At 42.9% G+C, this 26,379-nt stretch overlaps 1 protein-coding gene across 2 annotated transcripts in view; it reads left to right on the forward strand.

Moving 5' to 3' along the window:
* LOC147692604 (semaphorin-3B-like) overlaps positions 1–26,379 on the forward strand; it is a 525,181-nt gene that overhangs the window by 366,297 nt on the left and 132,505 nt on the right. For both annotated transcript variants that reach the window (XM_086938809.1, XM_086938808.1), the window contains exon 2: positions 12,834–13,019. In XM_086938809.1, the coding sequence (XP_086794935.1) occupies positions 12,920–13,019 (100 nt within the window). In that variant the 5' untranslated portion in view covers positions 12,834–12,919. The remainder of the gene's footprint in view (positions 1–12,833; positions 13,020–26,379) is intronic.

Genomic DNA, 26,379 nt, shown 5'->3' on the forward strand with positions numbered 1-26,379 from the left:
TTTTCACTTTCAGGACAGTATATTCAACCTATACATTTATTATCCGAGGACCAATCTAAGCTCCTGTGAATCCCAAATGCTGGGATTGTCTCTTTCCCTACTGTACAGACAAGACTTTAAGATATACATTGAATGTTTTGTTATGTACCTAAAACCCATGTAGCTATGTTAAGAAGTTTATACTATCATTGACCAGCATTGAACCTATGTTATTTTCTTTGTATTTATGTAACTATGACACCTACCCTGTAAAGTGCTCTGATACCTGCAAAGGGTCTGGTCTGCGCTATATAAAACTTTCAAATAAATAAATGACTCCCAAATCTACATTAAGATTAAACATTCCACCTGCCTGGATATGATACAGTCCTGAGCGGCGAGCAATTTGGTGTCTCTGGAAGTGCTAAGACAAAGTCCATGATTGTTTATTCAGGCAACAGAGAATGCTATGCGACTATTATTGCATATTTATCTGTGCCATGCACAGCGATACCATAAAAGTAAAACATTTAGGTATTTGACTAAATGAAAGCAAGCAAACTCCTCTATTTGAGGAGACACCGCCCCTCTAGACAATAACCAATGGCAAAGACATTCACTCTGGCGTTGACTGACACCATTTGGCTTTGCCAATGCATGGGAATGGTTTTTGTAAAATTGTACAAAGGAACTACTTTTTGTTTGCAAGTGCGCATTCCGCAAGAGGAAAATGCCGACACTCTTAGGTATGCCAATGGTTGAAGTGGGCTGACCTTCTGCCCCATGCTGTATTCTGTGATGGCTGGAACACCATTGTGAATGGCACATTGACTATTCAATAGATGGAGAGAGCTGGCTAAAAGCCTCTACAAGTACGTTCATTATAAATATAGCTTTATTAAAATTAAACGATCTTTGCTAACAGCAGACCTAATTTCAATCTGAGGTGTTCCTTAATTCTTTGCAAGTCAGTGGAAAATAAACTCTAGTTGTATGGCATGCATGTATAATTTCTGATGTGGTGGAAGAGCATACTATGCACCTTCAAGAGCCCTAAAAAAATCTGTTGCTTTTTCTAAAATCACTGTTAGGGACCTCTTAACAGGCATTGGCAAAGCCAATGGAAAGCTGCGTGATGGCTAAATAATTTATTGCAAGCACAGGAATCGAAAAATGTCAAGTGCAAGATCGTTAATTGATTAGCAGAAGCACACCATGCATACTATCAAGAGAACAAAAAAAATTAAATGCTGGCACCGTTGACATACAGTAATAAGCTCGAAGAAGCAAACTGAGTTTGCGCTGCAAATGCAGGTTGCTCTTTTTTGCAGTCTTTCTAAACTTGAAAAATATTGCAATACAACGTACCAAAACCTGGTGTATTTACATTTTGGGACCTGTTTAATATTGTGTGTAAGGTTTCTTTGAAGAATGTTTCTGGGAAGGGCACTCCTGGACTCCTTTGACAAGTGGGATAACACCATTGGATGCCTGGCCAGGGTGGTATAAGGGTACCCTGGTGTCTGCTCATCTCCCACACATGAGAACATTCCTCCTGTCTATAAGTAGTCTATAAGAATTCTCGTTATTTCCCTAAATTGACGTCAAACACCTTCCAATACTAGTTTCATATCAGAACCATCTCCCACATCCAGTCTCACATCAGCCCCATCCCCAATGCTCAGTCAGGCAGTCCATCACTTTCACTGGCAGCCATCCATTTATAGAGAGCCTCAGCTTAATTGACATCCTCTCACAGCCTTGAGCTTTGATGTGGGCAAAGTGGTGACCACAGACCTCAACAACAGTTTCCACAAAGTCGTCATTTCTCCATCTCTGCTGTCTTCACTGTGCACAAAAAATGTTCCATCAAAATTGTCATGGCTTCTCCGCTCTATTTATAAAATTGTATATGTTACCACCAAACATAGAAAATGTTTTACTGGGAAATAAAACAATAGCATATCATAAATGAAATAAAGGTGGCGAGATAAACAGTGCAGGTCTGAGATTTGCCTTTCTGCAGGAAAGGAGGTGGCTTGCAATAGACCTAAGAATATACTTGTTGTAAAACCCAGTAATAGATATATTCCATCCGCGACATATCCAAGGCCTTTTTCAGTTGTCATGTGCCCTTTCATGTGAAGAATCTGCCAATGGGAGAAGCGTTTGTGTTGAACTTAAAAGTGTCATGTAACCGGAATCAAAGGAGTCACACACATGACCCGACACCCTTATTGACACTTCTGTGAGATTACAGGAAGAAACATCACACAGCCTTCTCTGAACCCAGTGACAAGCAATGCGTACTATTGAAGAACTTTTCATCGATAACACAAAGCAACAGCATGTTGGCAAATAGTGAGGGTTAACTGACTCAAACCACCAGCTATGAAACTTGCTAAAAGCTAAAGACAGTGAGAATCTAGTTAACCCATTCATGCACATCACTAATTAGATGGTGAGGCATAGACTATTCTTGTACCACCTCACGATGGCTCCTGCTGGGTGATTATTGCTGCCCATCAGCATCAAATCAGTCTTGCTTCCAACAACACAACGTTTGTTACGGAATACAACTATGCTTAAAGTTATCCTAACAGGAACATGAATAACATATCGGATAGAGACAGTACACCCTCCAGTACCTCTCTAACAATATAAATTGGCAATGTCTTGCCTCACTTCTAGATCATCAGCTACAAATGTCCTGAGCAAAGTAATGTATAATTAACATATGATTAACAAGCATTGATATGATCTGTACTAATTATAAGTAAGCAATTACAAGAAATATATGTCATGGGACCCTCACAAGGGAGTAGCACGCTTTATAAAACCCCTGATTGATTGATTGATACATTTTTATTACTTCATCTAAATTTACACACAAAACTATTGTAATAATAAATCTAAGAGTTAAGTATTAACTATTTTCAATAGTATGATTCAACTCCTAACATTGTTACTATAACAGAATTTTACGTGTCAAACAAATAAATACTCTTAGAATAGAATAATAATTGAGAAGAAAAATGTGTTAACAATGCAGTGTACATTAGAGTGTTGAGCTGATCAGTTAGTTGTCTATGAATACTAGACACATTTTTAAAATGTCCAATAAAGTAGTCAGGTAAAGATTCTTCTTGAACGGGAAAGACATTTGTAGTTTAAGATCAGCTAGAGCAATGTCATTACATTGAGGCCAAATACCCTGACACCCCACCATGAAACCATTACATTTTACAGTGGAACAGTTTGAGAGATTTTTAATTTCTTGTGATAAACACTGGCAGTAGTTTACTTTACTTTGAAATGCTTGTTCAAGAGAATTTTGTGAATTTTCATATCGGATTGAGACATCTATTACCACAGCAGTACCATCTGTGATGAACACTACAATAAGGTTTCCTTAATTCACACTGACTATTTTTGATATGCGGTTCCCTATATGTCCTCCAACCACATCATTTCGCTCTATTAATGAGAAGTTCCAGAATTGTATTGTGTCCTTTTATTCTTATGTCCTTTGTTTTTGGACATGTACCTGATAAATAAGCAGTTGTTTTGCATACATCTTCACAGTATCTGCAATTAGAGAATGCTCAATCTCTTCCCATGGAAATGGTTTCTCTAGTGTATAAGACATTCACTCTCAGCATCTGCACAGCTATATATTTCCAGAAATTTGAAGTTGGATTGTTTTCTAGATATTTAATGCCATCTCTTTGTATAGGGAGATTCTTCTATTCTTCTATTCCTCAAATTCTTCTTTTCACCAGTCATATGATGCTAACAATTGCAGATCATAGCTTAGTAATCTAATGTCTAATATGTTTAGTTCATGAATTTTGATGATATTATCAATGATACCATTTATTAGATCCCTGCATACATACACAAGGGAACAATGTACAGTCCTGGAGTTTCTCTTAGATATAATAGATTGTTGATTTTGTTGATATTTGCTGTTGTACACAGAATTGGTATATGTAGGCCTCTGTATGATCTTGTCAAGAAGAGGAAACCATCACATGTGTATGTAGATAGGTGGAGAAGTGTTTGACATATTTCTTAATTGTCTGGTCTAACTCAATGAGAGTCTTTGCTTCTGTGCATGCCATTTCTAGCTTACATGACGGCTTTGGAACAAGGTATTGACATTATATTTCAATCTTTTGCATGGGCTTGAGTGGTAAACTGTCAAGATTATGAGCCCATCCTGTTAGTACCCCATTTTTTTTGCTGTTTTGTGTACGACTTTTGTGAGGATCAAAGTTCAATCCTAGGTATCCTTCACTCTCACCTGGATGCATGTTTTCAATTGCCATGGTTTGTAGTTATTCGCCAGGATTTTGACTTCATGATGATCTATGAAAAAATATGTGTGCCTTTTTCACATTGGGTTTTAGGCCTGTTATTTTGCTGAATTTTTTCAATGATCTTCAAATTAGAACCCATTCCTTCCCATGTGCTACTGGGTACTGCTAGTTCATCAGGAAAGACTAGATCTGTGATTTGCTCAATAAGTCCATCTGATCCAAATTTGAAGCCCTTGCCATTTTTCTGAAGATAACATATTAGAAGAGCCATGGCAATGTTAAACAACAGTAAGGATAGTGAGTCACGCTTTTTGACTCTATATTTCATTGTTATTTCTGGTGTAGATTAATTGTTTTTACTCTTGAAGAATGTTGATGAATCTGTGTAGACGTCTTTTATTATATCTTGAATGTGTGACGGAGCTCATTGTCTCTCGAGATCGGTATAATATTACCAGGGCTGACATAGTCAACTGCTTTTAAAATGTCTATGAACACAACTGCAAGAGAGTGTTTAATCTTTTTTGGCCCTTTTTGATAGTCTAAAGTAGTGTCAGGTTTTCAAGACATCCTCTCACTTCTATGAAGCCTTGTTGTCTTGTATTCATATTAAGGAAGGGGGTGAGTCTTTTGGTCAGTATTTCTGTAAATTGCTTCATGAATGATGTACAGATTGTAATTGATTCCCAATTGCTTTTTTTAAGCTCATTGTTTGGTATATTCTTTGGAATTAGAATCATACAGTTCTTTCTTTTTTATGCATTGTGGGACTCACCTCATTATTAACTAAGTGGATAATACTTTGGGCAGCATCCTTGGTTCTTTTATTATGAACAATGTATAGATCTTTTAGAAAGTGTAATTTCTTTCCATAGACATTTGAAATCCCATTCTTCTTGTATTCTGTCAATAGATATTAATTTAATTTTTTTTCTTATTTTCTTTTTCATTAATGTCTTTATAATATTGAAAGATATCAATGGCACTTCTCTGGCATCTTCTGCACCGTTGGTGATTATTTTGGCAATTTTCGTTTTGTCTTTCCTGAACATTGCCTGGTATTCCAAATAGCTGTCCTTTAATATTGCATAGCTTTTCTTATGTGATTTATTAAGTCTTTCATTTTTCTTTTTTGATATGTTCATTTGGACTGAGTAATTGCGATTCTCATATTGAGCAGTGCTCATAAGCTCTTTACTGATTTCATTTGGATGTTCATTGCGATTGACTGTATAGTACTGGGATTTTCTGATATATCAATCAGAATTTCTTCTATCATGTCCATAGCAGCTTTGTGACGTTTCAGGTTTTTTAGAGTATTTTTGAGCTTCTGATATTATGTCATTTATATCATAAAAGTTAGTGATTTTAGGCGCTGCCTTTCTGCTGATAAAGTCTTTACACCTTTCTTTTGTTATTTCCACTGAAATTTCAGGTTCATCATTGGAATCACTTTCAATATTGCAGGATATTTGCTGCACATCAGTTTCAGGTTTTTTACTTTTTTCTCTTTTATCCCTTCGTTTCTCTGCAATTTGTTTTCCGTTTTTACTGTCAAAATTGAGAACCATGAGCGCATTTATTTATTTCTTTTGTTTTCGTACACTTTTTCCAATTCAGCAAGGAGCAATATTTCTTCTTTTGACCATAGATTTGATGGTTTGCAGCTTGCTGGAGCAGGGAGGCTAGCAATTTTTTTTGCTTTGGGGTGTGCATGTATTGCATGTCTCGACATTCCAATTTTTGTTCCGAACATAAGGTCACAGAAGCTACAAAGGAATCCTAGCTCTCCTCTTTTTTATTCTACCGCTGCATTTTGCATAGTGGCATGCAATATTATGGAATTCAGCTTTCTGGTCACATTTCAAGCAATTTGTTTTCTAAGCTCTTTGAATGTTCTCATTATGTCTCAACACATATCACAGTTGTATTTTTCATTGGGATATTTCCAGTTTGTGATTTATTTAATAAAATCACTTTGTTTGTCATTAGGCTTATCATTAACCTCGTACACACCTGGCAGTTTTTCAAATCTTAATGCAATTGTGTCACTCTTGGCTGATGAGGCTGCAATTTGAATATTTTCAGTGAGGTCTAAGGTTTCCTCATTATCTATTAATATGGAGGGTGAGCAGGGCCATACAGTGTGATTTGATTCATTGTTATTCACTGTTTTTTTAGATCTGGTTGTGGAGTTGACAAAATCGGTAAGGAGGTTAATGATTTTTGGAAAAGTCAGCATCTCCGGTCGCCATCTTAGAAGGGCTTTCAATTTCCTGGAACTACACCATCTGGAAATGGGATTGCTAGCTTTGCCATTTCTCGCTAAAATGCTCTCTGCTGTGATAGGCCCTTGTTTGGCCTATCTCTATAGACCTCTCCTCAAAGAGTATAGTGGTATATATTTACCAGCGGGACACTTGGAGGTAAAGGCCACTTCAACTGAGAAGAGGTTAAAAGAGTGATAGCTACTCCCACCACTTTCCTGCCCTTATTTGAATTTCTTCACTCTGACATTCAGAGCACTAGGCAGAAATCACATTGCATCAATATCCGCCTTAGAGTGGTATTTAGTTTGCTAGCTCCGTCCCCAAGGTTTGAAGATTCCTTCACAACCAGGATCTGTGAGTTGGTGTAAGTAGCAGGCAGAGTAGGAATATTTGTTGCTGAAAGATGGGTGAATTGTAAGTGTTCGTGCATAGCTGGAAACTGATGAGAGCTCCTGATAGTTCTGTCTGTGATCTCTGGGAATCTACATCAGAACACTTTGTATTTCTATTTATGTTAGCTATTCATTTGTCCACTCAATCCACTATTCACTGACTGCATACTTTGCTCATCCTACCCCTCCTGCGCCCTCTTGCTGCAATCTCTGTGGTTGGGAAGCCTATGGCTCGATGATGCCAATTAATGGTGAACAAACACTTAACAACACTAATGTCAACAACACACTGCATGAGAACAATGCCGAGTCAAGTGGTCAAGTGGTACAAACCTTGGTATCCACAAATAATAATCCAAAGCCTATCAGGCGTATTCTACTTAATACCAGATCTATGGTGATACATAAATGCTATTTAGAATGGCTTCATCAAGTCGAGGATCCGGATATTGTTTTTTTAACTGAAACGTGGGAAAATGAAAATAGTGATCCTGACTGGCATTTAGTGATTCCTAATGGATTTGTAGTTGCCAATATTGATAGAACAGGGGCAAAGGGCGGACAAATTGCGATAATTTATCGATCTCTCTACACAGTTATGATTTCTCCTCAGTCTATAGTTGGCGCTGAAGCAATGTCTTTTGTGTTAAAATTTAACAATATAGAAACATTTTCAGGCCTATTAATCTACAGACCCCTGGCCCTAGATCCCCTTTCTCGGTCTCCCTTCAGACATACTTGGAATCTTGCCTAGACTCTGACTTTTTCACCATATTAGGAGATTTTAATTTTCGTTTGGAAGACAACAATAATTCTGATACTACCTGTTTACTAGACAAACTTGCTAGTTTTGAATTAAATCAAATTGTCTGTGAGCCTACACATATAGCAGGACACACATTCGATGGCATTTGCACCAATAAACCTAGGATAAAGGTAAAAAAAATCTGTCCTCTCACCTGGTCCGATCATCCTACGGTGCATTTCACCGTTGCATTAGTAACGGCAGCCAATGGACGGAGAATCAGAACTCTGACTGGCAAACACCGTGCATGGAAGTCAGTAAAAAAAAATGATTTTGTGTCTGTACTTAATGACAGGCCTGTGATTTCAACTGATGCAAATCAAGCTGCTATGGAATTTCATAACTGGCTATATAGAGCTGCTAATATGGTAGCACCAGAAAGAATTTTAAGATTACGACAGAAAAAGGCTTCAACCCCATGGTATTCTGCAGATCTCAAACTAGCTAAAATCAAATGCAGACAAAAAGAGTGTGCTTGGAGGTCACAATATGATGTTGCACAAAAGAAAGATTACTATGCGGCGCTTCGAGAATATAATAATGCAATTATTCAGGCTAAAACTGCCTATTTTACCACCAAAATTCAAGAGGCCCAAACTCTCCAAAAGAACTGTTTCTAACAGTCTCTGCATTACTGAAGTGCCCGCGGGTTGCGATTTTCACATTAGATCAAAAGTTCACAGACAAATTATCCAGTTTCTTTCAAAGTAAGGTTTAGTCTGTGTATAACGGCCTTTCAAGAGAAGCAAAGGACACAGTTGGAAATGCTTTTGCGCAGTCTGATATCAGGGTCACGCACTGCGGTTTATCGCAATTTCCATCCCTGGCAGAGGAGAAAGTGGCGGATCTGCTGTTAAAAATTAAATTGGGCTCTCCCTTGGACCATTGCCCGCCGTATGTATTACATGTGGCCCCAGAGGAGATAAGCTCCTCATTATCTCCTGCAATAAATCAAGTTCTGACTTCAGGAGTTTATCCAACATTGTGGAAAAAAGCCTGTATTCGTCCCCTTTTAAAAAAACCTAAGCTGGACCCACTAGACGAGAAAAACTATCGTCCCATCTCTTGTTTACCTATGCCTGCCAACATTTTGGAGAAGGCCATGAACCCTGAATTAACATCTTATCTAGAGATCAATAACATTCTCGATAACACACAACAAGGCTTCCGTGCAAAACACTCTATGGAGACAGCATTGATTATGGCAGCAGAGGAAAAATGCAAGGTTATGGATGAGGGAGAAAGGGCTATATTAGTCCTGCTTGATCTAACAGCCGCCTTTGATACCGTGAGTCATGCGGTATTAATACAAAGGTTACAGGATGTAGGTATTAGTGGTACAGCTCTTGACCTCTTTACCTCCTTCTTATCGTCTAGGAAACAAGTAATTTTTTGGGAGGGATATCAGTCAGAGGAATTTTTGCTCCCTGGTGGGGTTCCTCAGGGCTCCGCCTGATCTCTTCCACTATTTAATATTTATGTTCCACCTTTGGCAAAATTAGTAAAAAGCCATGGCTTCACTCTGGTGTCATATGCTGATGACACTCAGCTCATAGTGTCTGTAACCCAATCGGTGGATGTCATGGCAGCTGAATTCTCCAAGTGCACCTCGGCCCTGATGACCTGGATGAATTCTAACTTTTTAAAGCTGAATACTGACAAAACTGAAGTCTTAGAGTTTGATCAGAAAGTCTCGATTTGGAATCAGCTTTGGTGGCCAACTAAGTGGAGAAGTGTGGCTCAATGGTTAGAGCGGCAGACCTTGATGCAGAGTGCTGGCCAGGGACCAGGGTTCGATTCCCGCCTCGGCGGGATCGGGCTTAAATTCCTCTGACTGGATATTCTCGCCTCAGTGCTGAATCTAAGCATGGGCCCCACGCTGCAACTCTGGGCAATAGCTTGCTTAGTCTCCACAACGGCCCCCGATACACAAGGGATGCCTGGTTTCACCATGGGATGCCCAGGAGTGGACACCTCACAAGGAAAAGCCAGGAGGGGTTCCCTTGTGGTAGGAGTACAAGCGCCGGGATACTTACGGGTGACTGTTCGCGCTATACAAATACAACACATTTTACATTTTAACTACAGCCGGTGCTTGTCCCATGCCAGTGAACAAAGCTAGGAACCTTGGCTTTACGTTTGATAAAGATCTGACCTGGGCTGCTCATATTAACCAAGTGTCATTGGCCTGCTTTTTTTTTGTTAAAAGGCCTGAGAAAGATCCTCCCGTTCATTCCCCTCTTCCTGAAGAAAACAGGCATAATTGCTACGATTCTTTCTAAAATTGTTTACGATAATGCTCTCTATCTAGGAGCTGGTGCTGCCCAATTTGCTAAACTTCAATCAATTCAGAACGCGGCAGCCAGAGTGCTGCTTAAACTACCTAAACCACCCCACATCAAACGGTATCAAACAACTCCACTGGCTTCCAGTCCGGCGACGTGTCGATTTAAGACACTTTGTCTGGCACACAAAGCCTTGTTTGGTGGTGGGGCTGAGGATGTACAATCCTTGTTTTCCCGCTATCTGCCAACGCGTTCCTTAAGGTCAGCCACTCTTGGCTTTGTCAAACTGCCCAAGATAAAAAGAGCAAGGTGTGGAGGAAAACGTTTTTCCTTCCTGGCATCTAAGCTTTGGAACTCAATCCCTGTACATCTGAGAATGATACCAAATCAACTGGTTTTCAGGAAGGAAATTAAAACATGGCTCTTTTCTCAGCTTTAAACTAGTCATCGTTATGCGCAACTACTTTACTCAGCGCCATGACGCCTTGGCACTAGTGTGCTCTACAAATACCCCCAGTCAGTCAGTCAGTCAGTCATCATCTCTCTCATTCCAGCCATTCACTAATCACTTCATGCGCAAAGTTTTTTTCAGATTTATGATAAGTTTACTGATGCATTTACTGCTCACCTATTACATCTATTTACTCAATCATTCACTTTTTACTTTACATCAAACCAGTGGTTTATTGACTCATGCATCCTGTGTCGTCCAGTGCACTAGTTCATTCATTCTTCTGCTATCCATCTGAATCATTCACATTTTATGGGTTATGCTTCCTGTTCATGAATATTGGTATTGCCTCGTTACAGGGGTTCCGTTACTCCATAGACGTTTAGCACTATGAATAGCACTGGAACTGTCCTCTGTGCTGAAATCATAAAACACCAAGGTCTATGGCCAACTAGGGGGCTGAAAAACACAGTGTGGGTGAAGGGGTGAAGGCACAGACAGTGGGAGTACTTCAAGGTCTCCTATGAGTTTTTAAAGCCATTTCTGAATGTTGTGCAGTTAGCCAAAGACTGACAGGTGAATATATGCCAATATTTAGACTATTTACTGGAACTGTGATCCAGGTACTGGGTTGTCCTGGAAACTTTGGAGGCCCTGGCTTAGGTTTAAGGAATCCCCGACCTTCCATTTATTTCCAGGAATATGAATATTCTCAACAACAGCTCAGACCCTTTTGTGTCTGCATCTGGGATTAGAAGGGTCTGCATCTGTGATTAGATGTTAGGACTGGATTTTGTGGGGGGACATAGGGAAGTGCTGGGACACGGACAGGAGTTGGGGCACATTGGCCGCTGGTTGCTGGTTATTGCTCAGCCTTGCAAGAATTGATGGCGGTATCCAATGTGTGGTTCAGAACAATCTTGCAGCAAACCACTGGGGCTGGACCAGCATGAGCACAGCTTCACAGGTGGTGGATGAAAAATGTATACTTCAATTTTAAATGCAAGGTTTTTGGTAAGGATGCAAGGTAAATGAGCCAGTCATCAGGGTATTTACTCCCAGACTTCCCACGTGCACAGTCAGCTTGGGAACATGTAGCAAGTAGGGTCAATGTTCAGGCCTCTCGAGCTATTGCTCCACAAAGTACTATCTGAGAGACTGTCCGGGGTTGTTAGTGTAGCTAAACCTTCGGCATGGATTAGCGGTTAACTGAACACTGAGCAGGATATGCCCTAAAAGTTGTATGTCGAGTAGGGGGTGGATATCACAATTGCTTGTCTTTCCCTTCACAAGGGTTGGCAATCCTCCAAATATTCCCTATGGACAGTCTTTTAAGGGTTTCCAAAAGGATCTTATAGTAGGTGAGCTGCGCATACTGGATCCACACTATTGGGGCAAGGCATTATGAACAAAATATATTCAATTCATGTTAAATAATGAGAACAAGTGTGCCCAGTTTCAGTGGGAAGTAGATTATATTGTGATGCATTCCACTAAACTTGTGTAAACTTATCATCAGTGCTTACTGTGACCATTGTTTTTCATTTTGACGAAAGTGACCTTGGCAACTGCCATCTGCCAACTTATTTTGTTGTTTGGTTTTGCTGTGCCTTTGATTAATTACGGGTTGATCTTGTTGTTACTATTTTATTGTAATGTTTATAATAATTTTAATCAAAATAAGCAAAAAAAGCATTTTTATACTTTTTACTGGGTAGAGGGTACCAGTTCTTTTGCAGGTCAGGTGGAGCTAGGTAGGCATTTAGTGATTCATTCCATGTGCTTGTGGTTCCAGTCCCTTAGGTTGCCACATTTACCTAAACTTGGACTATCAGCAGAGGCGTGGGGGCTGTGGCTAGTGGACTGGAGGCGTGTGTCATTAGTCGAGGCACCTCAGTTACAGTGGGAGGCTTGAGTCGGGTACATTTCACTGAAGCCTTAGCAACAAATCACTGTAGGTTAATCTGGTGCTCATGTAAATTGCTATAATGCCCTCTGGCCAAGTTCATGCTACATAATATTGCAAAACAGAAAGTATGAGTTTGTAATAGATAAACTGCCCTGGAAGTAGTTGGTCAGAATTAGTGTGTAGAGAACTGCAGATGTGATAAAAGGTATGAGCTAGTAGTCATGGTTCAGGGGTTATAGTATAGGATATCAGTTACAAGTTACGGCTCTAGGTTTGATTTACCTAACATTTTGCCACACTACGCTGTGCTTAGCTACAGATTGCCTCAAGTGTGATAAGCTATTAAAATGCAGCAAAATCTGCTTGTTTGATCTTTGTGACCGCCTGATATCTAACTCCATTCTCCTTCCTTTATTCTAGTCCCCGAAGGGTGGAGACCACAGCGAGACCCGTTTGCATGTACTCTTGAACCGAGAGGAGCTGACAGCGGAATAGGGAAGTTGGCAATGGCTCTTCTATGGACTGTCCTATGCTGGCTCAGCCTCGCGGGCGTGGGCTACACTGGCAGTGGTACCATCATCCCCCGACTGAAGCTGTCCTTCCAAGGTAGGTTTAACCACTTATGGTCATTTTTTTAAAAAATTGTATTGCAATTTTATCATGCGAATTTTGTAACAATTTTAATTAATTACACAAATAAAATCTTGCCTTGACACTTATGGTCAGGCTTCCTGCGGCCTAAACACTTTTGCTTGCTACTTTCTTGTTCTTCTCAGACGTTGGTAGAATGATGCTCCAACGGAAGGTGAACCTTATGGATAACAACTTCCTCAAAAAAAAAGGTGAACGTCAACTAAATAAATACCCGCACCGGATGTATGACGTTACAACGCATGCTTTTACCACGCATGCCTTTACAACGCGGTTTTTACAACGCATGTCTTTACAACGCATAGTGCTTTGGGGCGCTGGATAGTGAATAGTTTAATTTACTATTCCAACTCCAGTCCCCGTGGATAGTAGGGAAGGTGTTGGATAGTAAATTAAACCTATTCCCTATCCTAGAGCGCCCTCCAGCGCAATGCGTTGTAATGGTTTGCGTTGTAAAAGTTGCGTCGTAAAGGCACTGCGTAGTAAAAGTTGCGTTGTAAAGGATGTTTACCAACCGCACCTGTCTAAGCTTGAAAAAAACACAAATTTTGAGCTCCTTGGCATTCTTAGGTTTATCGCTCATCTGCATACAGAGACACTTTTCTATAGTGAAGAAGGCTCTAAAGGGCAGCTCCCACATTAATGATGGTTTCTGTTTATATCACAGTGGGCTTGTAGTGTTGCACAGTACCCCCTTGACCTAGCCACTCTGTTACTTCAACGCATTCCGCTCGATGAAAGTGAGGCAAAACAGCCTGCACTCACCTGTAATTTTAGATGTTTATTTCATCCATGAAGAAATATAGTAATGGTGGGTCGAGGATTACTCCTCCATGCTTCTCCGGTTTACAACAGAAAAAAGCAAAACGAAAATGAATATTTAAAAAAAATTGTATTCGTCATATAAAAGTAGTATATGTCAGTTAATAACATGAAAATGTAGAGTGCTAAAGGTCATCTTGAGGTAACCGTGGGAGGAGTTAAAAGCTAGGCGGAAAAAGTGATTGGTATGTTGTGGCTAGGGCGGTAAACACATTGGGTTGACCATTGTGGTGCACCTCAACTTTAGCAGCAGACAGTCGTTTTTGCCTGTAGCCAAGCTGGGAGAACTGCTGACAAGCGGATGCCACTGAAAGGCCAACAAGGCTCACGCAGAGCCTGCCTTCAGTATTGCCCTTCGTATTCAGCCTAAGCCCCTAGTATGCCCATCTTTCCCCAGCGTTGGCCTGAATGCTTTCTATAGGTTTGTCTATGGCCTAAATTTCTAATGAAGAGAGAGGCGAGAACTGCCTGTATCCTCCCTATCCCATAATTTCCTGAATATAGGATACTTTGGACAGATTTAGGAGCCCATACTCAACATTGTAAGTATGTTTTTGAGTAGACCAAGACAGCACAGTAAAATGACTTTGTTACAACAGCTGAGCTGTCACTGACCCAATTGTCTGGCTTGTCACTCATGTTAGAAGAATTAACACAAGTAGGCTCACCTTTTAATAAGGGATGCTTACGTGGAAAACACTATGGTTCCGGTCTGTATTAGAGCTAAAACAACATCTCAAGGCCTCAGTGGTGTGCTGAGACAAATGGAGGACCAAGTAAAAATAAAATAACCTCATAATTTTATTTTGGTTGCTAGTAGGCAAGTCTGTAATGAAAGGGGAAATCTTCAACCCTTTCCTACTGGCAGAACTAATCAGGAAGGCGTATTTCTGAGGACCATGATGCCTACACTCCTTACAACACTACCTAATATTCAAGGGTGTCACTAAAGTAAATGTAATATTTGGAGACAAATGAAAACATTTTAAATCAGATTTTCTAGATTCTCGTGACCAGTGGAGATAGTACTATTTAATTCCACAGAAACCCTGGAATAAGAGAAAGAACAAGTGGCAAATAACACCCTAGTCTGTGGAAGCCTTCATGGTATGTACAGTCAGAGGGAGATACACGTCTTCGGGGGACTGGGAGAACAATCGTGCCAGGCCAAGCACTCAAAGAACATGTCAATAAGGCCTCTGGTGCAAACTTAGCTTGCAGTTTTAAGTTCTAAAATTAGCAAAACATACTGACGAACTATATATATATATATATATATATATATCAAACAATTGCCGGGTTATTACAGTATCAAAATGGCTAGGTAGCAAAAAAAACCTTTATGAAAACAAACTATATTTTCCCATCATGCTTTTAATTTTTAATATTATACCAAGCTTTCAGTTAGGTTACATGAAGACACACATTCATTTTAGGCACGGGGAGATTAAGTGATTTGCCCAGAATCACAGGAGGTTTTGGCGTCATTACCGAGACTCGAACCCAGATCCCCTGGTCCGAGGTCGAGCGCCCTAGCAGTTAGGCCAACTCCTCTCCTCTCACTTCATCTTGTACCATTGTATCTTCTAAGAGATGCAAAGAACAGATGCTACTATTATCCAATATAAAACAAAGATTGGACTATTACATAAATATGAGTTGAATACCGTTCTACTAAAAGTAATAGTATGAGAAGAGTTTTCTGTAACCACAAGACTGGGGTTTGATGACATCACTTGTGATCCTCAGGGGTTGTATGATGTTACAACGCGATCTTTTAGATCGCAGTACATCACAACGCAGGTTTTACAACGCAACTCGTTACCACGACTTGCGCTGTAGGGTGCTGGACTTAGGAATAGTTAGATTTACTATTCCAACACCAGCCTACGTACAGTAGGGAAGGTGTTGGAATAGTAAATCTACTATTCCTTGGTCTAGAGCGCCCTCTAGCGCAAGGCGTGGTAACGACTTGTGTTGTAAAAGACGCGTGGTAATGGAAGCGCGGTGTTTTGACCGCGTTGTCATGGATGTTCCCCTCCTCCGGTGTGGGTGAGTGAGAAAAATAGCTCTAACTCTAAAGCCAAGAAGGGAGTATACATTCACTGAACCATTAAAATGCTCACACAAACCGAAACAGATTCACAATCCAGACTTAGGAACAAGTATTTACAGATGCACATTTGTCAATTTATATACGACTGCAGGAGGGTCTGCATTCGCTGTCTCACCGAAGGGATGTGGCCCAATAGTCGACCGCGTCGTGCAAATAACATTACCCCTCCCTGGACTAAACTCCTCCAGTATGACTCTGTGCTGAGGCTCAGCCATGTCCATCCTTGCAATTTGTTTTTAACAGGTATTAAACATATTCTAAACAATTATCTGAAATGTATAGTATGTCTGTCTTTTTCAACAAGTCTCGGGAGAACAGGTTCGGGTCAAACTTGAATCACTTTAATTTTGAGGTGCTCAACCTATTGTGCGGTTTGAGTTCTAGGTACTTTCACACCTACATTTGCCAGCCTGAATTTGAGAAGGCAAATTTAGGCATTTTGCCACCTCATGGGATTTGATGGAAAAATCGGTTTACCGCAGGACTGATTTGAACCTCTAAGATGGAGGATCACAGCCTGGCTTCCTCACGGCTGCTCCGCTTGCAAACCAATGAATATACAAGACCTGTTTGTACTTTCTGAAGCAGAAGCTACAGCACTCCTAGATTAATACAGTGCTCAAAAAGTTGCAGTGAGTTTGAGGATACATCCCAGTGGCCTGCACTTAAGGGAAGATAAAGCTTTTATTTCACAAGAATAGGCCTAGAACCCAGCCAACATGTGTCTTGCTTGATGTACAGTGTCAGGAGCTTCTTCAGAGCCAATAGGAAAGTGTGTCAGGGACTGCAGGCAAGAAAATATCACTCTAGTTTTTAATTGACCCTTTATAATCTTAAGCGATTAGCATGGAACGGAAAGTACGCTGGTGAAATCATGGTTCATGTGAAACTAATGTCGGCAGAAGACGAGGCAACAAACCCAGTTGCATATCAAGAAAACTGGGAAAAAATGACTGCACTCCTAACCGACAAATTTGGTCAACAAAAACAAATTAACAAAAGAAAACCTTGTCAGTCACAACAAGCTCACTTGGGTGCAATAGGGAAAAAAAAAAGGTTATTCAATCAGGAACTCAGAAAACTCAAAGGAAAAGACCCCAAGAATGGTGACCACATCAGGCAGCAAATACATAATCTAAGGCAAATATACAAAAAAGAAGTATGGACTCTAAAGAAAAAATATCAAACAGAAATCTGGCAACAACTAATAGAAGCCAGCAAATCTAACAACAACAGGAAATTCTGGGCAGAAATCAACAAAGTAGCCAACGGAGCAGCCCTAGTTTTTAATGCAAACATATTACAGGAAGACTGGATACACCATCTAGAGCAGTCTCAAAGGACCGACGCGAAAGTAAGGAATGAACACCCTCTCATCATCCAATTGACAGAAAAGCATGAGGAAGACCATACCTTTGAAGGAACCTGGATAACGAAATGCCAAGTCCAAATGGTCCTGAACAAACTGAGGCCAAAAGGTGCCCCAGGCCCGAATGGCTTGCCTAATGGGCTCTTCAAACAAGATCACTCGTTCTGGGCAGAATATCTCTCCCCATTGTACAATCATGCATTCCAATCAGGAAGCATTCCCTCCTCATGGAGAGGGAGTATTTTGCACCCAATTTTCAAAGCAGGAGCGCGCACAGATCCAGCGAATTACAGACTGATCGCGCTCATTGACGTAGAGGCCAAGGTATACGCATCAAATCTCCTGATTGCGCTGGAAGATTGGATCAACAGTAACAACATCCTTCCAATCACCCAAACAGGGTTCAGGCCTGGAACCAATACCTTATGCAATCTGACAGCACTCAACCTTCTTGTCGAGAGAGCAAAAGCCAACTCAACAAAACTGTACACCTGTTTTGTTGACTTAAAAGCGGCGTTCGATACAGTGCCAAGGGAGACACTATGGGAAAAGATGGCCAACTGGGGTACCCCCCAGAAGTTGTTACGGGCCATTATAAATCTATACTCATCCACCTGGGTCAAGATAAAACTCGGTAATGGGGACAGGACAACATCAAAAATCCCCACCCGAATTGGGCTCAAGCAGGGATGCGTTTTAGCCCCCACCCTCTTCAACATCTTCACTGCGGGCCTTGACAAGAGCATCTCAGAGATCCAAAGCGATCCACCAAAACTAGCCCAACACAAAATAAGGTGTATGCAGTATGCCGACGATATTGTCCTGTGCAGCCAGACCCCGCTGGGTCTCCAACGCGCTATAACAAAGTTGCATAAATATACCAGCACGCATGGGCTGCAATTCAACTATAAAAAAACAAAAGTGGTTTGCTTCGCGTCTCACCAAGGGCAGCAAACATTCAGATGGCACATCACGGGAAATAACATAGAGCAATGTCTCACCTATAAGTATCTGGGAGTACTTGTTGATTCAAGATGGTCACTAAAAGAACACACCTTGTACAGAAAATCTCAGGCAATCAAATTGCGGTTTGCCCTAAACATACTAAAAACAAAACTAATATGTCCATCTAACGAATACTTGCTGAAAGTGATCGCTGCCAAATTTTTACCCTCCCTCACGTATGGCTCCGACCTATACAGAGGCAAAGATGCGAATTTCCTGAATCTCCAACAGTCAGCGCTGATCAAATACCTCTACCAAATTCCGAAGTTTGCATCACAGGCGCAGGTACGCCTTGAATTCGGATTACTTAACCAGATTCACGCAAGACAAGCCGCCCTAATAAAAACGTGCTGGAAACTAAGAGCAGCACAAGCGGACACACTGATGGGTCACTGTTGGACTGAAATCAATAATCAAACCAAAGGAAAAAAGGCATGGATAAAAACACTGGAAGAAGCGTTGGAAAATCTTGACATGCAACAGACGTGGAACAATGAACATACCTTTGCGGCCTTTAAAAAAGCGGCCAATAGTGCGGCGAAACATAAATCCAGGATTGCTGACAAAGCAACATTGGCCAAGAAAAAACACGGATGGATGGTACTGGCCACGTACGACAGAAGCATTCCACAACCGTACCTAGTCAATTACATAACACCATCAACGCAACAAATGCTATTACGTCTGCGTCTGGGAACCTATTCCACAAAAGACCAGATCCCGGCATGGCGGCAAACTTGGCCAACATCATTGTGCAGACTTTGCGGTCTGACAGAAGAATCCCTGATCCACGTCTTGTGCATTTGTCCCGCTCTGAGCAACCTGAGACGGTATTATCTACTTCAAATATTCCGCCTCTTCCATATTAGAACTTGCCGGTCGGCAGTCATGTTAGTACTGAACAGTGAACAGCTGCAGATAGCCTGCAGGGCCACCCGTTTTTTTCAGAAAGTGAGCCTCCTATTGATGAAAAACGAAAATGAGGCAACCAATGGGACAAAATACAAAGTCTCACTGAAACAAAAGACTTTGAAGCCAAACAATGAAAGATAGACTTTTTTTTTTTTTTTGTACTCTGAAATGGTCACATGTCAGTAGATGTATTCTTATTTATTTTATTGGAATAAGTTCTCTTAAATTCTCTCTTTTTGTAAAGGTTTTTATTAACCATATACAATAAAATTTTACTTACTTACTTACTTACTTACTAATTGGAAAACGGCACAGTCTTGTTGGGTCCAGTATGATCAATAGACTATGTAGTTCATTTGAATTTGCTTGGTGGTTGGATCACTTCAGTGGGGCAAAAAGCACTGACAGTAGTTTGTTCCTAAAAAGATAAAAGAGTACTTTAAACTCATAGCCACCTAATGACCCTTTCTTTATAACACTTGAATGTACTCAACTCTTTCTTATTCAGTACGGGTTGGGCTCTTCAACAATGTGCTGCAGAACTTAGGGGCTCATTACAATGGCGGAAGGCCCTCCACCGACAGCTGTTCGGTGGCGGGCCTTCTGCCATCATACTACTGTTTTCCCCCGCCCTATCATGATGGCAGGGGCTATCATTGGGAATGCGTGGCGGACGTAAAGATGGCCGAAGGGATTAGGATATCCCTTTCATCCATTCGTTTTGCGGTGGCCAAACTAGCAAAACGAATGGCGGAAATGGATTTGGGGGCTCGTAGCGGGCCCCCCTTGATCCTTGGGACTGGGTCAGGGGCACTGGCCCAGCACCATGTGGCAGGCACAGTGCCTGCCACGTAGTTCAGGGAAATGCAAGTGCCTTAAATTTTGTATTGTGACAGGGCTGCTGAATGCATCCCCGCCACAATGCAAAATATAGGTGATGCTACCGCCATGGTGGCGGTCGTATCGTAATTTGTAGTGTGGGGTGGCCGCCTCATGAGTGCCCGGTCCCAAATCCGACACACGTCCATCTTCATAATGAGCCCCAAAGTCTGTCCTAAAACAGCATGCCTACTGCCTTTTGGGTGCTTGCTCATTTAGCAAGGTTTGCTTGACTGTTTCAGCTGAATGCATGCAGGTGTGCAGCATTGAATACTGCTGAACTTGATCTATCTCCTCTAAGATGCTTGGTATGTACGTTACGCACTGAAACTAAGTTAAGAAATAAAATTTATTTTCTAGCATTTGTGTTAGAAAATTTGCATTCTTTTTTATGAGAACATGGAACAGAATTCATTCTGCATAAATGCATCTGTGTACATTCACCCAGCGGTGCAACATTCCTGACAGCCTGTGTCGTATGTAGAGAAAAGCCCATAAGTTCTTTGTGCTTACTGTTGTCTCTTCCATGGACCAGTATTTTATTCCCTGTCATCGTACAAGCACTTACTTTTGCACGAATAGGTGTGGCCGTGAGCTGCAGACTGCCAAGTACTGGGCATAATGAAGGGATGTATGGAATGTCCCTCGGTGGTCTCCTGTATAGCCGCAGTCTGCTCTCTGTCTGGTAGAGTGTTTCATGTTAGAAGCTTGTATCTCTTACATAATATTATGGTCAGGGTTGATACTGCAGCATGTTAGTGTATAAAGGGCAACCATAGGGGTTCTTGTTCACATGCTAAGACCAAATGACTTGTAGCCCTAGCACCTCAGAATCACTTATTGGCCACATTTTAATGCGTCCCATGGACTGCCTTGAATTCTTATGTCTCATTCTGTCAGCTCATTCGCAATTTTGTCCCTGTATTTCCTTCTTTCATTTGTTTGTTCTTCTTTTTATCACCCTCTTTTTCTCTACACTATCTTTGTCTTCTGTGCTAAGTGTGAATTGCGTCCCAGCTGAACCGCAGCAGCAGCCGTGGGAACGCCACCATCTGAAGTGCTATGATTATCTGTTAGCACGCCTTCACCTTACTTACTATACGTGTAATGTGTGTTCTTGAAGAGTAAAGTATGCATCCTTCTGACACTGAACCCTGTACAGCATCTCAAGAGCCTGAAAGATCAGAGCCAAACAGAAGCTTAAGAGAAGAACTGCAGCGGAAACTAATGGAGCTAGCCAATCAAGTGGCAGCCCATTGCTATTGGTTCCTCCCCAGGAAGTGAGTCATGTAGCTCAGGATTCCGAGCACAAGACCACCTTGAGATTCTGAATATAATGGCATGCCCTGGGTGGGCTCTTTGAAAAATGTATAAGCACCTACTGTGCCAAAATCAGTGACACGTTTTGTACAAGCTCCGCCCTCACACAATCAATGTGCTGGGCGGGGAAACAACACTTAGAACGCAACTTTTACAACGCACTACCTTTACAACTAAACTTTTACAACGCAACATCAATTACAACGCATGCCATTACAAGCATACCACTACAACGCATGTCATTACAACGCAGTCATTACAACGCATACCATTACAACGCATACCTACACTATCCAACACTTACCCTACTGTTGCACCCCCTGGAGTTAGAATAGTAATTTTTACCCCTACACTATCCAATACTTACCCTACTGTTGCACCCCCTGGAGTTAGAATAGTAATTTTTACCCCTACACTATCCAACACTTACCCTACTGTTGCACCCCCCTGGAGTTAGAATAGTAATTTTTACCCCTACACTATCCAATACTTACCATACATGCAATGTAATGGTATGCGTTGTAAATGTAGAATGCGTTGTAGTGGAATGCTTTGTAAAGGTAGTTTCAAAGAAATCGTTGTAATGGCATGCGTTGTAATGGAATGCGTTGTAATGGATGTTGCGGTGTAAAAAATGCGTTGTAAAGGTATGCGTTGTAAAAGTATGGTTTGTAATGACATACATCCTGCTGGGTGCGCCTGTTGGTTTGTTAAAAGGCAATTAGTATTAACTCTTGCCAGCATAAATCCCTGTTGGCCCTATCTCCGCATTCAGGCTCGCCCACCTTTCTTTTCCTCACCCCTTCCCTACTGGTTCAGTGTCTCTCAAGAGCTCTCCTCCGACATAACTGGTCTCTCTCTGGGCTACTGTGAGGCTTCTGCACACAGTGCCTCGGAAAGGTTAATGCATTAATTGCATTCCTTTAACCTTTAGCTTAGTACCCGGTTTTCCAACGGGAAGCTAAAAGCTAATTAAAAAAAAAGAAAACAGCTTAGTCAAGTGCCGGCCCCTGCACCAGGTCCAGGCGTCTGGTTGCCGGGCTGCGGCATGAGAAGTCACGCGAGCTCTCAACTCCCACGGTCAAGTCCTTCAGCGCCCTTTGCGTCACGCACCAGAGTGGGCCACCCAGGCGGGGCACGTGACGTGCAGAGAAGGGAGGGGGAGAGGGGGTGGACGGCTGTAGGTGAGGAGGAGGGACATACGTAGAGGGAACGAAGGTGAGAGGCGAACCCTGGGAGTGAGAGAAAGAGAGCGGTATGAGAAGGACTGAGAACAGGGTCGTAGCAACCATTGATGCAACAGGTGCAGTGGCACCGGAGCTCATTGAATCCTGACAGTATTTTACTACCCCAACAAAAGTCCATGGGCCATTTTCCTTCATTGCACCAGGGTTCATGGCACCTTCCTGTGCAACGGGTTAAGAAAAGGCTGATTTGGGGGCCACCAGAAGAGGGCGCCGTTTAAAACATTGAAGCATCAACCAGTGGCTCAATGCTTAGACCCGGGGTCTCCAACCGGTCGATCGCGAGCTACCGGTAGCTCGCCGAGACCCTGTGAGTAGCTCGCCGAGTGCTGCTCAATTTATTAGCCCATTCATTTCATTTTGCGCTGTTCAGGCTTATTTCCGTGTCTGTTGCCCGCCCTCACCCACCGCAACTGCTCCAATTGGCTTGCGCTTAGATGGGGTGGGGCGGGCCGAAGAGGATGACGTTCCTTTGCTAAAGTCTCGCGAGAGGGAGGAACAGTGGAATGGTGACGAGGGCCGAAGCAATGTGCAAGTCGAGGGAAAATGCCCTAAGGGCACGGACTCACCTCCGAAAAATCTACCTCCCAACGCGATGCATCAGAGGCACAGGCGGCCGCTTTGGCACAAACCCGGAGGCCCAGAGACCCTGGGCAGCCCCCAGTGCTCTACCGGCATTGTTCCCCCCCCCCTATAGGCCGCGGCGCGGGCTTTTGCAAGCTCCCCCCCCCACTATAGGCCGCGGCACAGGCTTTTGCAAGCTTTACCCCCTCCCACCCCCCCCAAGTAAAACCCGGCGGCCGCAAAGATATCTCCCGGTCCGTGCGGGGCTGAGCCTCTCAGAAACTGTCTACCCGCAGCGGACTAGAGCCAGCTCTTCTGGCAGTCAAAATATACCGGAAGGTGTGGTGAGGGGGGAGAGGGGCTCATAATTGGAGGCCCCCGCCACGCCAACACAAAGGGGGAGGAGTGAACCTAGAACCCCGATCAGGCTTGGGAGACGAGTGCTATGCGCTACATCGCAACATACTTAAAGGAAACCTTCCCAGTGTCCAACCCTCCGGCTGAGAGGAGGAAGGACCCCTCGTAGTTGGACCCCGCTGGAGAGACACGGTGAGGGGCAGGACAGACAGGGGCAGGAGGAGACAGTGGTGCTTGGGAGAGACTGGGGCGCTGGAATGAGAGAGAGGGAGAGGCGCAGCTGTACTGAAAGAGACCGCGAGGAGCAAGAGAGAGGGGGGCTGGGGAGAGAGAGGGGCTGGGGAGAGACAGTTGGGGCGGAGAGAGACAGTGAGGAGCAGACGAGAGGGGCTCGGGAGAGACAGTGGAGGTGCAGAGATACCATGAGAGGTAGGACGGAGAAGGGAGCTGGTGGAGACAGTAGGGGTAGGAGGAGAGAGAGGGGCTGGGGAGAGACAGTGGGGATGGAGAGAGACAGAGGGTTCGACGAGAAGATTGTCGAGATGTCACCGACAGACTTAGGGCGTAGACCGGGAGAGAGGGGGGCAAGAAAGAGTGAGGGAGAGCCAGAGACGGTGAACAGGGCTCAGGACAGGAGCAAGGGCAGGGTAGGGTTAGAGAAGGGGCAGGGATCATGGGCAAGGTGCAGTAACAGGGAGCGTGTCCGGGAGCCATGACAGAGTGCAGGGGTTGGGACAGGGAGCAGAGACAGAAAGGCAGACATGTTGGGCAGAACAAGGGACAGGGGGGAGTGCAGCGATAGAGGACAGTGGTGAGCAGGGCAGGTACAGGTGCAGGGACCTTAGCCATGGATATGCAGTGAGTAGGGAGTGGGACAGAGGCAGGGTCCTGTGGCACAGAACCGGACAGACAAGGGGTACCGGAAGCACGGAGTGAGAGCAGGGGAGGACAGAGAGCAGGGTGCAGGGGGCGATAGCATGGGCATGGGGCAGGAAGAGGGCGCCGGAAGCACCTCTCAAGCTGGTCCATTCTGAGCCTGTGCTGACTGAACCCGAGGTGGGCTGGACCACAATGTGCCTTTTCACTGGCCTCTGTGTGCTCTTCAGGGACACAGGCAGCTCTGGCTTCCCAGCTCTGGCCTCTCCACAGTGAGGCCTTGACTGTTTCATGGTGTCGTGTGGCCACTCAGGATGTTATGTATGGTTGTTTTGTGGTCTGTTTGTGTGACAATTTTTTTGGTTGGTAGTCTGTGCCAATACTTGTCTGTGGGTTTTTGGCTATTTGTGTTCCTATTTTATTGGCTGGTGGGCTGCTTTTTATTGTAAATTTTTCTGATAGTACCAAACATTGCCTGCTGCAAGCACAAATAGCCAAGTAGTCCTCCATACCTTGAAAAACACCGTCATACAACATGTCTAAGTTTTACTTATTTTTCAAATGTGGGACACTTTTTTTTATCTATTTAATTTGCCTGCCCTATATTTAATAACATAACAGGTCTAGTTGCAAAGCACACGATCACCAGAAGTTGTCCTGGGGCTGAATAACAGATGTTTATTGTTACCCAACTCAAGGCTATTCATTATATCGACCTCAAATGGAGGAAAGGATGAGTGGACCTGCTGGGATTTAAACCTGTGACCATGAGGTCAAGCACAGGCCCCTGCAGTGGCTGCTTTAGTGCAGTGAGCCATCAGACACGGATTATGGGGCTGCTTTTAATTTGGTGCCAGAACCTCTTTTCTGTCCCATTCCGACAAGCATCAGCCTCCGCTTGCACGGCTTGTGCTTTTGTTGTCACTGTTGTGGCTTGTGCTTTAGCTTTTTGGCTCACTGTGCTGCAGAAGGCAGTGCACAGGAAAAAAGGGAAAAAAAGTTGTTTCTTTCAGTGTTATTGTGTTGAAGCCACAGTATGGGGCCCATGGGCTCTGAAGAAATAGGCTTAACGTCAATAAAACTGGGCGGGGGAGGTCGCTCGAAAAATGCGCGAGTTGCTTGGAGTTTAGTAGCTCACGATGATTTTCACTGACCAGAAGTAGCTCACACTACACAAAAGGTTGGAGACCCCTGGCTTAGACAATAGAGGCATGTCTGGTCTCCGAAGGTTCCAGAAATCGATGCTGCACTGACCCTGGAGAGAGGGAGAGCGCGAGCTGCTGAAAGGCGAAAGTGAAAGCCAAGGACATTTGACAAGGGCGTCCCTTGCTGCGAATGTTTCAGCTCTTCCAGGAAAAAGCAGACTTGTTGAACCAAAACGTTACTGTAATGTTCCCAATAGAAAAAAAAGTGCCCACGGATGAGTAGCACAAGAACTAATGGAGGGAGTAGGTGGGTGTTAGCCCTTTCTTTAAAAAAAAAAGTCCTGACGAAAATTGGATGAAATGCCCGAATGAATCGAAGCCCTTCCAGTCCAAAGTTATAGTGTCTCTGCCATTTTGGATAGAAACCAGCCATATGTAAATCAGTAGTGGCCGCACCCTAGAACAGATAGATGCTCGTCCCCTGTGAGTAAGAACACAAACAGACTTTATCAGGCCTCATCACAAGTGCTGTATGAGACCAGTAGAAAAAAACTGTTGCATTCAGTTAGGCTTTTTTTTTTTAGAGAGTTTTATATAGCGCGAACTAGATCCGAAGATATCGGGTATCAGAGCGCTTTACATAGCACCAGTTTCGTTACATGAGGACACATTCATTTTTGTTAGGCACAGGGAGATTACGTGATTT

Source organism: Lissotriton vulgaris, chromosome 9 (genome assembly GCF_964263255.1).
Source record: "Lissotriton vulgaris chromosome 9, aLisVul1.2, whole genome shotgun sequence".
Taxonomy (NCBI): Eukaryota; Metazoa; Chordata; class Amphibia; order Caudata; family Salamandridae; genus Lissotriton; species Lissotriton vulgaris.